General features: G+C 34.1%; 1 protein-coding gene across 3 annotated transcripts in view; it reads left to right on the top strand.

The window, feature by feature from the left end:
- Positions 1 to 16,396, top strand: part of Phax (phosphorylated adaptor for RNA export) — a 117,287-nt gene extending 100,891 nt beyond the window's left edge. For all 3 annotated transcript variants that reach the window (XM_090401393.1, XM_090401392.1, XM_090401391.1), the window contains exons 4-5: positions 8,890 to 9,070; positions 13,018 to 16,396. In XM_090401393.1, coding sequence (XP_090257519.1) covers positions 8,890 to 9,070; positions 13,018 to 13,181 — 345 coding nt within the window. In that variant the 3' untranslated portion in view covers positions 13,182 to 16,396. The remainder of the gene's footprint in view (positions 1 to 8,889; positions 9,071 to 13,017) is intronic.
- Positions 16,397 to 17,957: the final 1,561 nt, after the last annotated feature.

Here is a 17,957-nt window from a genome sequence, read left to right as displayed (position 1 = left end):
CGTGGTGTTCCAAAACTCGTGCTCGCTTACTTACATACGTCTCCATGACAACAAAACAAAACATAATAAAATTGAGCTATTGCATAACGTTAAACTTCTACAAATAGAAATAGAGAATATTTACATTTCAATTAATGCGCAATTAAATTATCAAATACAAGTTTTTATATTAATATAGCAATAAATAAAATAAACTTAATATTTAAATACAGTCTTATCACTATTAATACATATCCTTGATTAAATAATTAAATATCAAATAAAGTTAAAGATAGTTATATGAATATTAAATTATAAACAAGTGATTTACATTAAATAATTACAAGTTTAGCTTATGTGATGGAAGATCATGTTGGATTCTGAAGCAAATATTAATTACTCAAATTCAAATTACATATTCAGAATCCAACATTATAATCAGTAAATAAAACCACTTTTTTTTTTTAATTATTATGTTACTACAAACTAGGGGCCACCGAAAATATTTTAGGATACTTAGGGGGTCGTGACTGCTAAAAGTTTAAGAACCACTGTCCTAGACCGTCTCAACAGTCAACAGCCAAAAATCCAATTAACTGCAGAATTAGAGATTGGTGGTTGCACTCTTTTGTTCCTAGATGTCAAACTCACTTGTGTATCTGAGAAATTAAAAATCTCTATTTACAGGACACCCACTTACATCAATAGATATCTCCATGCAGTCCCATCACTATCTGCCTCAAAAACTTGGCATTGTTTTTTGCTAGGCAAACGTGCTCGCTCCCTCCTCTGTGAAGAAGATATTAACAAAGAACTTAAATTTCTTCTTACAACCTTCAGCAAAATGGTTATTCAAAACAAACACTTAATAAGCTACAATTCAATCCATCTCCTTGCCATACGCGTTATTACGGGAACAGGTATACGCTACTCGCCGAGAACTTTCAAAAATAAATTCCTCGATCAGTGTACTTAGTGATACATTATCTAACATTTTGAACCCGCAGCTATGGGAGATTTTGGATAGAATCTCCGACTCTACAGCCAATAAAGAATTTGCTAAAGTTAAAAACCGACACCACAAAAAATATGAAATCCTCCAGCAACGCAATGTTACGCAGCGGCCGCATTTTCATCAAGATGCCGTTGTTGTGAACCTATCATCGACAACCTTATCCAAAGAGGCCACCAGTGCATTAAGTCTTGGACACAATTTTGCCGTTACTCCAAAAGATGTGCCTAAAACCAAAATAATGGCTTCTGTTGAACGTGGGATTCACGACTTGCCTCCAGCCATTGCCAATAATATTAGGTTAGACGTGGCCAATATCCTTATCCATTCTAAGCCTCCCAAAAATAATATCCCGCATAAAGAAATAATAGCTCTAAAAAAACTACACAATAATAACCACATTACAATAACCAAATCAGACAAAGGAAACACCACTGTAGTTATGGATACAACAGAATATGAAAGCAAAATGCATGCACTGCTCCAAGACTGGTCTACATATCAAATCATAGATCGAGATCCCACCAACTCACAAAAGAATAAGGTGTGCAAGTTACTGAACAAAATCACTTCCTGGCCTAAAGAAATTGTCAAAAAACTTAAACCCATACACGTTAAAGCACCCAGAATATATGGTGCTCCAAAAATACACAAACAAGGTACACCTTTACGCCCTATTGTAGATAGTATAAACAGTCCTACATATAAACTAGCCAAACATTTAGCAAAATTACTAACCACTTACACACACAATTCTCCCTCTTTTGTTAAAAATTCTACCCACCTAAAAAGTATTTTAGAAAACCACACCTTAAATAGTTCAGACCTAATGGTGAGTTTTGATATCACCTCATTATTCACTAATGTACCACTGATTGAAACACTTAACTTACTAAATTCACAATTTCTCCCAGATATATCCCAGCTATTTAAATTCACAGTACAGGCAGGTTATTTTACATGGAAAGGGAAAATATACAAACAGATGGGACTGCTATGGGTTCACCTCTTTCTCCCCCCTTAGCCAACTTCTACATAGAACATCTGGAAAAATTAGCGATCAACACAGCCACTCTCAAACCTAGCCTCTGGCTACGCTATGTTGAAGATGTGTTTGCCATCTGCCCACATGGCCCAGACACATTAAATACATTTTTAGTACACCTAAATAGCCAGCATCCTAAAATCCACTTTACAATGGAACAAGAAGCCAATGACTGCCTGCCTTTCTTGGACACACTGATCACACGTCTTCCAGAAGGTTCCTTATCATTTTCTGTTTACAGAAAACCCACACATACAGGGAGATACTTACACAAACAATCACACCATCACCCTTCTCAACAATATGGTATCTTAAAAACACTAACCCATAGAGCTGGAGCAATCTGTTCCAATGACAGTGCTCTCACTGCTGAACTTTCTCACCTACGTCAAACCTTCTTAAACAATGGTTATAACCCCCGTAAAATAGATAACATACTAAATGCTACCCAATCCCCTCTACCTACCACAGAAGACTACAACAAAACAATCACCATCCCATACATTAAAGGCACATCTGAAAAGATATCTAGGGTGCTTAACAAACACCAATTACGCACAGTATTTAAACCTTATAAAAAATTAGCAACGCTCATCCGTTCACCTAAGGGCAAATGCACTCCTTTATCACATCCTGGTGTCTATGAAGTGCCCTGTTCTTGCCATCAAGCCTACTACGGACAGACAGGAAGAAATGTGGACATCCGCCTCAGTGAACACAAAAAATATATCCGACACTTTCGCTATGGTAAGTCGGGTCTGGCAGACCATGCTCTGGATACCCCTGCACACAGGATCAATTGGAAAGAAACAAAAGTAAACCTAGATGGCGCCATATTAGGACTTTAGTCTTGTGTTGCACGCTGCAATCACTTATACTGTCCCCACTGTTACACCGGATTGTGGTTGTCTTGCCTTTGTAACAAACTTTGTGTTGTGTGCTCTGAAGATGCTGGATATAAGACCAGCGAAATATTAGCCTTTAAGTTAATAAATTAGTTATTTTCTTAACCATCTGTGTTCTTTCTATACCATGAAACCTATCATAACACCTCCTTGCCATATTGAAGATAGAAATAGTAAAAAAGGCTACATACATCAGTTCCGTTTCACAAAAGTTTTCAAAAAGTATAACATCCGGATTTCTTTCACTCTATTTAAACTTTGTTCCTTGTTCAGTATGCCCAAGCAAAAACATAACTTGAAATATCCTGGCATTTACCATATTAAATTTTGCAACATGCCTTATTTTGGCCAGACTGAAAAATCCATTGAATTATGTTTAGAGGAACATAAGAGATGTCATATATAGCAGAACCAGAGCAAGTGCTCTGTTGTTCTTCCGGTCATATGGGGCAAATCGTAAAATATCTTTCGATGCTATGATGAACTGGAAAGAAGAATTGTGGAATCTAATGAAATTGTCCTCCATCCAGTAGTCTCAACACTAATCTCAGCTATAATCTCTCACTGCCATTACACTGCTATCCAACTTTGACGTTCACGAGACCTTGAACATGTGTGCACACCCAACAGTGAAGTGATATACAGAATGGCTTCAAACCTTAATATGTTAATGCTTTAATGTATAGATTTTCTCTCGCAATGTTTGTTGGTGGTTCTCTCATGTTATGCATCCAAAGATGTCTTCTAAGAAGACGAATCTAGTTGTGCAGCTTATTTAAATTGAAATAGTGTGTCTATTTTTTCTCTCTCAGCTTAGTCATTTAATCTGTTTTAAAAATATATATATATAAATCCCTTTTATCAACTGCAAAAAAGTATTAATGATGGTTTATTAAAACTTACCATTGTTAGAAAGAACTCGTGATGACAAGAATGGAAAATTGTTTTGACTGTTTTGAGTGAAACAATAGCAAGCAAATTTCTTTGGGCACTAACATATACTGGCAAAAAGCTTCTTCGGAAGCTGAAAAAAAGACAAAAAAATGTCCTTTTTTACATCATAATTTATCCAGACTTAATTTAGATTATTCAATCCATAAATTATTCTTTGTTTAGCAATTTAAAATTTATCTGTTAATATATTTATTTTGTTATTTAAGGAAATAAATGAAAGTGTATTTTTCTGATTTTGAGGTTTTTTTTTTTTTTTTTTTTTTACATAATGTTTCTTCATCATCATCATCAAATTCCTGCCATGTACCCTCAAGGGATGTACAGGATATGATAGTACTACATGAAAATTTTTTCCTCCAAATCAGTCTGTTACTTGTCAACACTCCAACATTATCAGATCTTATGTTTCTGTCGTCTAAAGCACTTTGTACCGTATCAATCCACCTATATCTTGGTCTTCCCCTGGGTCGTTTTGCTGCCAACCTGGCAGAGAACACTTGTTTTGCTAATCTTTCCTCACCCATTCTGTTTAAGTGACCATACCACCTGAGATTAGCTCTGCTAATGCATTCCTGGATGCTGACAATGTCAAGTTCTTTCCTAATATCCTCGTTTTTAATATGATACTGCCATTAATGCCATCTGTTCACGCCTCTAATCTTTCTCAGGACTCTCATATCTGCGGTCAAGTGTTTTACTTCTGACCCAGCTCTCAGATCCATAAGTTAAAACTGGTTTGAACACTGTCTTGTATACAGCTAATTTAGTGTTCCGACTAATTTCTTTCTTATTCCATATGAATTTATTCAATTGACTTCCCACCATACCAGCTTTGCTGATTCTGTTGTCTATTTCTATATTTAATTTACCATCTTCAGTAAAAATTGTGCTTAAGTAGCTGAAATGTTTTACTTGTTCCACAGGTTCTCCATTCACAACACAGTTGACATTTTCAACAATTCTACCTATTTTCATTGTCTTTGTCTTTTTAATGCTGACCTTCATACCATATCTATTACAACAGCTATTCAATTTAGTCAGAGAATCTTGCAGACTTGTAGCGGATTTATTTAGAAGTATAACATCATCCGCATAAAGCAAAGAGCTAACATTAACATCTCCAATTTTGATATCATGTTTAATACCACTTTCCTTCATAATGTGATCCATATAGATAATGAATAACAGTGGGAATAATGTACTTCAATTCTATCTGCTGACTTACAATTCAAATAAAGACTAAGTATTGCTTGATATAATGCCCCATTGACACCATATAACTGCAGCGTATTGAATAGCTTCTCTCTTGGCACCTTTTCATATGCCTTTTCCAGATCGACAAAACTTAAATACAGATCTTTGTTATATTCCCATGCTTTCTCGACTATTTGTCGTAAAGTGAAGATCTGATCCTGACAGCCTCTATTTGGCCTGAATCCAGCTTGTTCTTCACTAAGCTTTTCTTCCACAATTCTTCTCAACCGTTTCTCAAGTATACTTGCATAGATCTTGCCAGGAACACTCAGTAGGGAAATATCTCTGTAATTCTCACATGAAGTTTTATTTCCCTTTTTATATATGGGTACTATGAGAGCTCTACTCCAATCATCAGGAATTCGTCCCTCTGTCCAGGCTTTCTGAACTATGCAGTGCAGCCACTGTAAGACTCTTATACCACCATACTTCAGCATTTCTGGTCGAATATCATCTACTCCTGCTGCCTTTCCACATTTCACGCCTTTGATGGCTTTTTCTACTTCAAGTATGGATATGTATTCCTGACTGCATGCCTGGTTAGTGTTTTTTACCACTGTGCTGTCATCACTGCTTGTTTCATTTAGCAGTTTTTCAAAGTAATTACTCCATACTTCAAGGATATCTTTTTCTCCCGTTTTCATGTCACCTATATCATCTCTAACTCTTTTACAGCACTCTTTCCTCCATTCCTAAGCTTCTTCAACAACCTCCAGAATATTTTGCCACCTTCTTGATATTTATTTTCTATATTCTTGCCAAAGTCCTCCCATGACTTTTGTTTAGCTAGTTTTACACAGTGTTTAGCATTCTTGCATTTGTCTTTGTATTCTCTAAGAGCACAAGCTGACTTATTTGACAAGAACTTTTGGTATGCTTTCTTCTTTTCCTTACTGCCTCTTTAACTGTCTGTGTCCACCAGGGAGTTCTGATTTTTTTTATCCTTACAGACAACCTCACCACATGCCTCTCATTTGAGGCATGTGGTGAGGCTTGAGACTGGCAGAATCGATGTTTTCTTCAGCGTTTGACACTGAATCGCCAAGGTTTGATTCCTGTTCTCAAACTCTTTCATTTTTTCTTCAATCATGTTTGTGTATTTTAGTCTACAGCTCACATCTGAGAGCTGCTCAACTTTTATTCGCTTTAAAACTTTCTTACATGTTATTCTTTTCAATATGAAATTCAATTTTGTCCTGCTCAAGACTAAATAGTGATCACTTCCAATTTCAAATCCTCTGTACACTCTGGTGTCCTGCACCAAGGAGAAAACATCACTATCAACAATAACATAGTCAATGAGACTTTTCTTATTCCTAGCCTCTTCTCTCCATGTGAATTTGTGCACATTTTTATGTTGGAACATGGTGTTAGTAATAACCAGTCCATGTCCTGAGCAGAAATCCAACAGATATTTGCCATTATTATTAGCTTTGCTCTTTTCTCCAAATTTTCCCAAAATATTTTTGTATGTCTCAAAATCATTTCCTACTCTGCTATTTAGATCCCCAACAAGGACCAACTTTTCCTTTTTCATTGTGTCAGTTGCTTATTCTAAAGGTTCAAAAAATTCCTCCATTTCTACCTTAGTAGAACCTTCTGTGGGACCATAGGCACAAATAAGTCTCATTGTCCAGTTCCCCATTCTCATATTTGCCCACATTACTCTACTTGAGACTGACTGCCATTCAAGAAGATTAGCCTCTATTTTGTGTTGAATACTATGTCTACTCCTTCTTTTCCTTGATTGTCATTCCCTGAATATAACATTTTGTATTTATTGCTCAGAAAGATCTCGCCAGTTTTGGTCTTTTTTGTTTCAATCACCCCTGTTATGTCGATCTGGTACTTATCTAATTCCTCAGCTAGCTCCATTTCTTTGCCATTCAGGCTTCTTACGTTGATAGTACCGATCTTTAACTCTGGTGATGTTGAGTTGGGGTTTATTCTCAGATTTGTTCCATTAGCTGAGTTTTCGCTATTTGCCCTGGTTCCCTGGCGAAAACAACGGGGGCCTTGTTTAACCGGGCGACGCCCCAGCTGGCATGAAATTTTGTCATGTTGTACCATCATTCTATATTTTGGTTTAACCAATAAGAATACAATTTGGTTGGCTAAATCCCAAATGTTTCTTGTAAAATTAAATTTTGTTTTATTATTAGGGAAAGTAATTTATTTTATTATTTTTGGATTTTATTTTTGCATGTACCTTGTTAGGTGAGGTATCTTTTATAAAAATCGATATTTAATGAGTACTTTTTGTGTTTTTTATAAAATAATTTAATTCAGAATATTTAAAAATATCTGGTAGGAAAATTTAATTGCTACATAGAAACTAATTTAAAATGTACCATGGTGGTCTGAAAAGTTCTCGGTCATAGATGGCAGCACTATTGGCAAGATTTTTTTTTCTAACATGGTACATCTGTCATAAACATCTGTGAGAAATTGCAAATCATTCTATCAAGTAGTTTGTTTTATACAGCTGTGAAGCAAAAGTGTTGTCTGTATCCCTTGAAATGGTTAAAATTGAGTATCGTGCGTTTATAAAATTCTTTGTAAAAGAAGGTCTAACACTAAAAGAAATTCATTCGAAGTTCATAAAAGTTTATGGGCACTCTTCTCATTCGTTTCTGACAGTTAAGAAATGGGCTGCCGAGTTTAAACTAGGCCATACCAGCCTCAATATTGATCCACATGAAGGACATCCAAAAAGTGTAACAACACCAGAAATCATTGATCAAGTGCACGATATGGTATTGGATGACCTACGAGTCAAAGTGCGTGAAATTGCTGAGACTATAGGCATTTCAAAAGAACACGTAAGATGTATTTTGCATGAAAAACTGTAAATGAAAAAGCTTTATACAAGATGGGTGCTGCACTTGCTCACAGCAGATCAAAAACACACTCACACGAAAATCTCTGAACAGTGCTTTGAGCATTTTAACAAGAATAAAGCTGATTTTGTGCATCAATTTATTACTGTGGATGAGACTTGGATTCATCATTACACACCAGAATCCACACAGCAGTCAGAACAGTGGACAGAAGCCGGTTGTTCAGCACCAATGAAAACAGTCTGTTCCATCAGCAGGAAAGGTCATGGCATCAGTGATTTGGGATGCTAAATCCGTTTTGTTTATTAATTATCTTTGGAAGGGTAAAACGATTACCGGGGAATATTATTCTGATCTTCTAACCCAGACTAGACAAAAAAATTTGTGAGAAAAGATTCAGTTTGCAGAAGAAAAAAAAAATCATATTTCATCAGTACAATGCACCTACCCACAAAGGCATTTTGACAATGGGAAAATTAAGGGGTCTGCACTATGAATTGTTGGAACATCCACCCTATTGTCCAGATTTGGCTCCTGAGACTTCTCTCTCTTCCTCACTGATTAGCGTTTTTCTTTGAATGAAGAGGTGATTGCAGCTGTAGAGGGGTGTTTTTAGCTCCAGCACCATAATGGTGCTGGAATAAATGTATTAGTCTTAAGTGAGATTATGTTGAAAAATAAAAAAAAAATTTTTAAATTATAAATTCGTTTTTTCATTGTTAGGCCGAGAACTTTTCAGACTACCCTCGTATTTATCTTCAGTCCAATGTATAACATTACCAGTAGATGATAAGGATTATAAGCTATTCATACAGTATCAGACTTTGTCTTTAATTTTAAAGATATAAAAAATCAGCTTTTGTAATTGTTATTTATTTTAAAAATTTTATTATTTGATAGAATCAGTCTAGAAGACGAACTCCAGGTGGTGTATATATACAACTTCTAAAGAATGATCCTGATATCAATCAGAAAGACTTAGAAGAAATCTTCAATACAGAAAGGAAACAAAAAGAGAAAGAAAGGAAATCATTACGGAAAAGAAAAAAGAAGTTATTTTGTAAGAAAGATAATGTATCAGGTATGATTATGTAAAGTAATTTTTTTTATTATTATTTAATTTTAATTTTTGAATCTGCCTTGGGGGAGTGGGGGTCATTATCATTTGGATATATATATATATCAGAATCAGTTTTAGATAATGAACAAAATTTTGTTATTAAAAGTATTCTCTTTCTATAAAAAAAAAATCATACTTGTGTCCCATAATTAGATAATCCAGAAACTCTTCTTATAGACTAAATATGGAACTTTTTTTGGCTTTCATATCAGGTCTCAAGTAAATAGAATGGTTGATCTCACACTTCGAATTTATCTATGACCTAACTACCTTCAAAACCATGCTACCCAGACTGGCACTCTTAGACTCATAAATCATCATCAAATTCCTGACATGTATCCGCAAGAGATGTACAGGATATGATAGTACTACATGAAAAATTTACATCATTACTAACTTCCTATCTACAATTTTCCTCCAAATCAATCTGTTACCTTTCAAGACTCCAACATTATCAGATAAAATTGGTATGAACACTGTCTTGTATACAGCTAATATAGTGATATGACTAATTTCTCTCTCATTCTGTATAAATTCATTCAGTTCACTTCCTATCATACCGGCTTTATTGATTCTGTTCTGTTTCCATATTTAACTTGCCATCTTCACTAAAAGTCATGCCTAAGTAGCTGAAATGTTTTACTTTTTCTATAGGTTTCCCATTCATGATGCAGTTGATATTTTCAATGTTTTTGCCTATTTTCTTTGTCTTGCTATTTCTGATTTTCATACCAAATTTATTACAACAATTATTCAATTTGTCAGGGAATCTTGCAGATTTGTACTGGATTTATTTGAAGGTATAACATCATCTGCATAAAGTAAAGAGCTGAGATTAACATCTCCAGTTGACAATTAACATGTCCAATAACATCTTGATGAGTCCTTGGACTCACTGGAGGTTCAAATAATAATAATAATAATAGTGATATCAGCACATTCCTTTATAATGTTATCCCTATTGTTAATGAATAATAGAGGGGATAATGTACATCCTTGTCTGACACCAGGTTTAACAATAAACCATCTTCCTGTACTTCCTTCAATTCTATCTGCTTACTTACCAACTCAAATAAAGACCAAGTATTGCTTGATACAATGCACCATTGACACCATACAACTATAGTGTTTTGAATAGCTTTTCTCTTGGCACCCTGTCATATGCCTTCTCCAGATCAAAAGTCTTAAATTAAAAATCTGATCCTGACAGCCTCTTTATGGCCTGAATCCAGCTTGTTCTTCACCAAGCTTCCCTTCCACAATCTTTCTCAAGTATACTTGCATAAATCTTACCAGAACACTCAGTAGAGAAATACCTCTGTAATTCTCACATTCAGTTTTATGTCCCTTTTTATATATGGATACTATGAGAGCTCTACTCCAATCATCTGGAATTCATCTCTCTGATAAGGCCTTCTGAACTATGCAATGCAGCCACCGTAAGACTTTTATACCTCCATACTTGATCATTTCTGGTCAAGTAACATCTACTCCACATTTTATGCTTTTTCTACTTCAAATATAGATATGTATTCCTCTTGCATGCCTGTTTTTTTAACAATGTGCTGTCAGTGATTGGTTCATTTAGCAATTTTTCAAAGTAATTACTCCATACATCAAGGATATCTTTTTCTCCAGTTTTTATGTCACCTTTATAAGCACTCTTTCCTCCATTTCTGAGCTTTTTCAACAGCCTCCAGAATATCTTGCAACCTTCCTGATATTTATTTTCTATGTTCTTACCAAAGTCTTCACGTGACTTTTGTTTAGCTAATTTTACACAGTGTTTAGCTTTCTTACATTTGTCTCTGTATTCTCTGAGAGCACAAGCTGACTTATTTGCCAGGAACTTTTGATATCCTTTCTTTTCCTTCACTGCCTCTTTAACTTTCTGTGTCCACCATGGGGTTCTGATTTTTCTATCCTTGCAGACAACCTTACCACATGCTTCTCTGGCTGAATCAATGTTTTCTTCAGGGTTTGCCACTGAATCTCCAAGGTTTGATTCATGTTCTCAAACTTGTTCATTTTTTCTTGAATGATGTTTGTGTATTTTAGTCTACAGTTGACATCTGAAAGCTGCTCAACTTTTATTCGCTTTAAAACTTTCTTACATGTTATTCTTTTCAATATGAAATTCAATTTTATCCTGCTCAAGACTAAATAGTGATCATTTCCAAATCTTCTGTACACTGTAGTGTCCTGTACCAGTGAGAAAACATCACCATCAATAATAATATAGTCAGTGAGACTTTCTCGTTCCTTGCCTCTTCTCTTCATGTGAATTGTGCACATTTTTATGTTGGAACATTGTATTAGTAATAACCAGTTCATGTCCTGAGCAGAAATCTGACAGGTATTTGCCATTATTATTAGCTTTGATCTTTTCTCCGAGACTCATAAATTTGTATACTTCATAATGTATGTCATTCATATACAGTAGCAGCATTTGCTATTACAGCAGTTGTACTATAGTCTTTTTTGCTATTAAAGCCACTCAATTGAAGAATGCGATATGCATCTCACCATTCATGTTTGTGGAGTGTCAGCACTTCACTCAAGAAAGGAATGGATTTTTTGCTAATATGGCAGAGCTATACATGCTCAAGCAGATTTTATGAGACCTGGATAACCTGGATAAAATTTAACTTTTTAAAAGCAATTAATTTATACAAGCATATTTGATTATAGATTCTATTTGTAATCAAATATGTTTTCTTAACTTAATTTTTTTAAATTTCTTTTGGGTACATCATCATCATTAAATTCATGCCATGTACCCTCAAGGGGTGTACAGGATATGATAGTACTACATGAAAAATTTACATCATTACTAACTTCCCATCTACAATTTTCCTCCAAATCAGTCTGTTACTTGTCAAGACTCCAACATTACCAGATCTTATATTTCTATCATCTAAGGCACTTTGTACCGTATCAATCCTGGTCTTCTTGGTCTTCCTCTGGGTCGTTTTCCTGCCAACTTGGCAGAGAACACTTGTTTTGCTAATCTTTCCTCGCTCATTCTGTTTTGGGTACATAGCATGATATATTCTTATCTCTTTATCGTAGCTTATTACCTTGAGTACTGCTGTAACTTTTTGTGTGGTGCAGTATATGATCTTTGCTGTCCTTGCACCAATAACCCCTTAATCAAGAAGCAACTGGGCTTTTTTTATATTCTGTTCTTTTAACATCTAACATAAGAATTTGCTTAAATCTGTTCCATCTGTTTAAGACTCTTCTTGAAGATAATATATCATAATATCTTGGCTGTTGACTGTGCACTTTTGTGTAATGATATTTACACCATCCACATAGTTAAGAAAGTTTCCAAGTGATGTAATCAATATATTTAGAAAGGCATGTATCTAAACTCTTGTAAAAATAAAATACTAGTACACTGCAAATTGTCCAGCACGTCCGTTAGTCCAAGCAAAATTACAAGTGCACTTGAAGTTGGGCAGCTGTGGCATTACATGTGCACCCTCTCACTTAATTGTGATCTTTTGATATTGAGTAATTCTTATATTATTTTTCTTACATTTAACCCTAGTTAAGACTTTCAATCAAGGGCCAGGTTTCAGTGATGGTAATATTTGGTGGTATTAAGCATAAACACAAGTTTATGTCCTCTTGCATTAAATCATTTATACTAATGTATTTCTTCTAATCACTTAGTTCACATTTAATTAATGAACATTTAATATTTAAGTTTCTAGAGGTCCATAGTGCTTTAGAAACATGCGAGAGGTATTATTACTCGACTTCCATTGGCCCAGCAAAATGGCTAATCCTGCAAAGCTCTGCAACCAAGTTTGCTGGAAAATCAGTGATGTACTTGTATTTGATTTAATATAAAGTGGAATGCTTTGTTTTATATTTTAATGAAATACTTATTTTTACAGAAGCCATGGAACTAGTCACTGAGGTTCTGCCTACCACTGAGGTTCCTCCTACCACTGAGGTTCAGGTAGATGGTATTCAAGTAGACACTAATTCTGAAAATACTACACTTCTAGTTAGCAATCAAGATAGTGAAGAACTTGAAGAAGGAGAAGTAAAAGATTAGTTGAACACTTCATACTGTAGTGTATATGTTAAGCAACTTTGAGCACCAAATATGCAAGTGTTAAACTTTGGTTTTGAGTGTGTGCTTAAATTATCATTTCCATTGACTTTTGTATCTTTCATATTTTCCCCCCCTCATCATTCTTTGAGAATTTTTTTTATGTCATTACAAATATTTATAAGCAGTTATATAAAGGAGATTTTTGTTTTTGTTCGAAAATTAAAAAGAAAGAAATTTAACTACATTAGACTGCATTTCTAGGTCAACCAAAAATTTATAGTAACATTCATTTGAAAATGAAGACTGGAATAAACCTATGCTGGATTTTGCATAAATGTAAAGTATTTTACAACATTCTCTCATAACAATAACATTTTAACTATCCTTGTATGGTATATAATGCATTGTTAGATATTTCCTCACAAGGTTGTTGTAACTTTAGAAAGCTGGCAAAAAAAAAGGAATAAGTTTTCATTTATGGCTTTCAGAGTTTAATTGAAAGAATTTTTTTATATATGTATGAAATTTGATATCTGTAGTATTCCACTTGTTTTGTTAAGCAGTGAAGCATTTTTCATAATTTTAACTCAGAATTAAAATTGTCATTGAAACAATTAACTTGTATAATTCTGTTATTCTTTTATATTTCTAATATAATCAAAAACCGCTTGATTTTTAATTATGTGGATTTATAAACTTACACGGTATTGTTAGTACTATGTGGGTCTATAAATGTTGCTGAAATATAAGCATTATAATTATTTTAATTTTATAAAAACAGACATTGAACAACAGTAATTCTTTATTTTTTTATATAACGTTTGCTACAGAAGGAAAACTCCTTTCGTTTTTCTTCTGAAAAGTTATGCAATACTTCTGAAGTTGTGTTTTAACCAAAACATTATTTCTTAATGATTTATCACTCTTCCACCAGAAGAAAGACTCAATTCCATGTGTCTATTAGAACTACCAAATTGTGTTCAGGGTTTATTTTTTTGTATTGGAAAAACTGGAGCACTCAGAAGGAACAAACCTCGCTGCCATATTCCAACAGTGACTAGCTCAGTGCTGAAGTGGGGGGGGGATCATTAGTAGATGGGCAGTATCCTAGCTAATTGACCACTGGCCTGACAAAAGTTGTAATAATAATTGAAAGGAGAAAAATTCAAACCTTTATAATGAAACTTGTAAATCATGAAATAGCTGTCATTCATCTAAATTATAACTATAAAAATGGAGAAAAACTTGCATTAAAACTTATTTATTGTAGAATTTTTGCCAGAGTGTAATAGGCATCTTCAGTATAGAATTATAGAATAGCAATTAGACAATAACAGTTCTAAAAAGAGCCACCTTAGTAGCTAATGTAAGATAACTAAAACAGTCAATTTCCTAACATAAATATATATACATATTATATATTATTATAATATATACTAATATATTATACTAATAATAGTATACTAATATAATATAACTAATAATAATACACACACACACAATAGTAAAGCTAATACTTTTTAAATCTGCTGATCTTTCCTATCTCCCATAAAGGGAATAGATGTGTAGACCATTGGACCTGTTTAAGTTAGAACAATCAAGTAAAGTTTCTCACATTTCTTTATAAAGATATTCTGTGTGGAAACAACTTTCATGAAGGATTCTTGTATTGCTCCAGTGAACTCTGTTAAGTGCAGATAGCATGCTCAGGAAGTTCAGACTGTTAATTCAATATTTAATATAAGACTTGTTCTTCTAGATGAATAAATACAGATCTGGTTTGTCTTCCACAAGAACAAGGAATCTGGTAGATACCTGGAAAACCTAGGCAAAGTGGAAAAGGTGGAGTTTTTTTTTTGGTGGGGGCAAAAGGTAATAAAAAGATTCAGTGGTTTTAAAGCATTTGCTGTGCATTCAAAAATGCTTTGTACATAAGGGATGTGAATGAGGGAAGGGGAAGAGATACATTAACTATTATTTTTTTTATATGAAGGAATCCTTAAAACCATTTAATGTTTTGTACAATGTAATGTCTTAATACTTCCAGCCTTTTGACTAGGATGATGGTGAGATTCAGCATGGATATGACCTCTGAGTCTTCTTCCTGTTTAAAGTTTACTCAAAATTGTAAACTTCCATCTGGTTATTAATTGTGTCCAGCTGAACCTTATATAGGTGAAACTAGATACACAATTACTATCCAGAAAAGAGAACATAAATGACACATCAAATTTAATAACTATGGTAAATCGGGCCTTTCTGATCATGCCCTGGATACTCTACTTAGAATTTACTGTTAATAAGTTATAGCTGTTAATTATATCGTACCAAAACTTGGTATGAACACAGATTTAAGGAGTCCTGTGAAATTCTAATCAACTACCCTAATCTCAACAGTAATGATGGTCTAAAATCCAAAGAATATGGATGGCACATATTCCACATAACTATGTTCTCTGGCCATGTAAAAATAGGATATAGCTTGATGCCCCACACACACTATAGGTCAAGGCCATAGAATAATGGTTGATCAGATTAGTGTTACTTTGGTAGACTGTGTGAAATCTAATGACTTGTCTGTGTATGTACCCTAATATGGAGGTCAAAAATGTTGGGAAATTAAAGTAATTATGCTTAACATGGCGGTGGTTGCTATAATTTTGTCAAAATGAATTTCTAAGAAAATGGTTTCTTTATGTTTTTCATCCATCCTTGGTTCATCTAAATGGAAGATAATCTAGTATACCTGCTCATTTCACGATGAATGAACTGAAATGCCTAAGATGTGTCAAAAATTCCTACATCTTTTGAATTGTAGAATATCATTTTATCTAACTCCTTAACTTTTTCTATAATATATTTTTTCACAATAGTTTATAGACAGGGTATTCACAAAATTAATTATGGGTTTTTATGTTATATCATCAAAATCACCATGTATATTCAAATGAACAAAACAAACAGTAACTCTCAGTTTACATTGCTCTCTGGATTTTTGTGTCTGACAAATATAATTATATTATATGCAAACTCTAGGAAATGTTATGTACGTGATCTGACAACTCCAATACAAAATGAAGTCCAGTATATGCTTTGGCTAATCAATTTGTTTCCACGTGAATCTTCTGAATAAGGTACTAAAGTAATAATGAAAAGCTGTTGCATCTGAGTGGGAAAAAAAAACATCTGTTAAAGTATTAATTATTGCTGTACCTGTAAATGAAGCCAAATTGTTTCATATATGATAATAAATAAATCGTTATCTCTAAAATGTTTCTACAAGTTACTAAAATTCATTTGCACACCTGGCTGACTTATATTTATACAATTTCATATTGGACTACATTGTAATTTCTGGGTCCTTTTCATCTTCCATGATTTTAAAATTAATCTTTTTCAAATAGTAAATTGCCCCAGGTTGCTGTTACTCTGAAGGATTTTAACATTTTAAGCTGTTAAATTTTAATTGCCATTTTTCAGGCCAACAACTATCCTATTTGGACGTTAACCCCTGATTCCATAAACAGTAGCACCTGATTATTTAAAAAAAAAAAAAAAAAAAATGGAACGTATTGGTTACCTTATCTAATCAGAGGTATATAACCATTAAATACCACTCTTTAACCATTTCATTCCCTTACCCTGAGTGTCATAATTCCCCTGTTTGTAAATGAGATGCGATTACATGCATGCATTCAAATTCTTTGCTAAAATCCAAATATATAATATTGAAACCATTTTCTGCATAGTAGCAGAATCATAGCAACCAAGTAAGTTAATAAATATGATTAACCCTTAACAAAAGGCTCTAGTTATCTTATGCAAATCATATGTTACTGGCTTAACTTACAGGCCTGTAGTTATCTGCATCACTTTAATCCTTGATGATGGGCAATCGACGAACCACCCACCAAAAGTGGGAAATTGATAGTGCTTTAGTACTCTGGGTGTGGGTGGGTTACGAAATTTTTGCTATTTTTATTATTTTGTATTTTTTTAAATTCATTTTTCACTTGATCTGGAAATCCTGCTCTAGTGATCAAACATGAAAGATTTTCAAGCCACTTATCAGTTAGCAGGACAGTGATTTCACACCAGGTAATGAAATTCATCTCCCACCAAAAGAATTACAAACATACATGTCCATGATGAGATTCAAACCTCGAGCTTGGTGGGTTTTTTTTTTTATAGGTTGGGCCCCATATACGAGAGGTTGGCTGGTCAACCTATAGTATGTTAGTACTATATATATACTGTACTGGGCTGGGTAAGGAGAAACTTGTTTACATTTTGATTTAAATGCAGTAGTAGGAATGGAGGAGGAAAAGAAACGTTCTGTGGGTTTCAAAGTGTACTGTGAAAGGATGTGTTGGGTGGCAGCTGTACATGTTTTAATGGGCTTAGTACAGAGTGAGGGAATTATTGATGCTGTTTTGGATGAACATTTTCCATGGAAATATAGAATATACAAATCGCAGAGATCAAGCATCTATGTGAAAGTGAGTTGGTGAGAGATGGGGCATTTATCAATCTAATTGCTTTCTGTATTGAGTCAAGCATTTTGAGGGAGCTTTAGGAGCCCCACTCCAAATGTGAGAGCAGTATTTGATAGCTGGGCGGATTTATAATTTGTAAAATGTTAATAGCTGTTTAGAGGTGAAGTAGCATCTTGAGCGAAAGAGAAAACCTAGTTTTTTGAAAGCTGAGGACGCAATGGTTGTGATGTGTTTATGCCAGGAGAGGCTTGATGTCAGGGTAATTCCGAGAAAAGAGAGA

Source organism: Typopeltis vanoorti, chromosome 12 (assembly GCF_054136105.1).
Source record: "Typopeltis vanoorti isolate ZY-2024b chromosome 12, IOZ_Tvanoo_1.0, whole genome shotgun sequence".
Classification (NCBI taxonomy): domain Eukaryota; kingdom Metazoa; phylum Arthropoda; class Arachnida; order Uropygi; family Thelyphonidae; genus Typopeltis; species Typopeltis vanoorti.
This window is presented reverse-complemented; position numbering and strand designations above follow the sequence as displayed.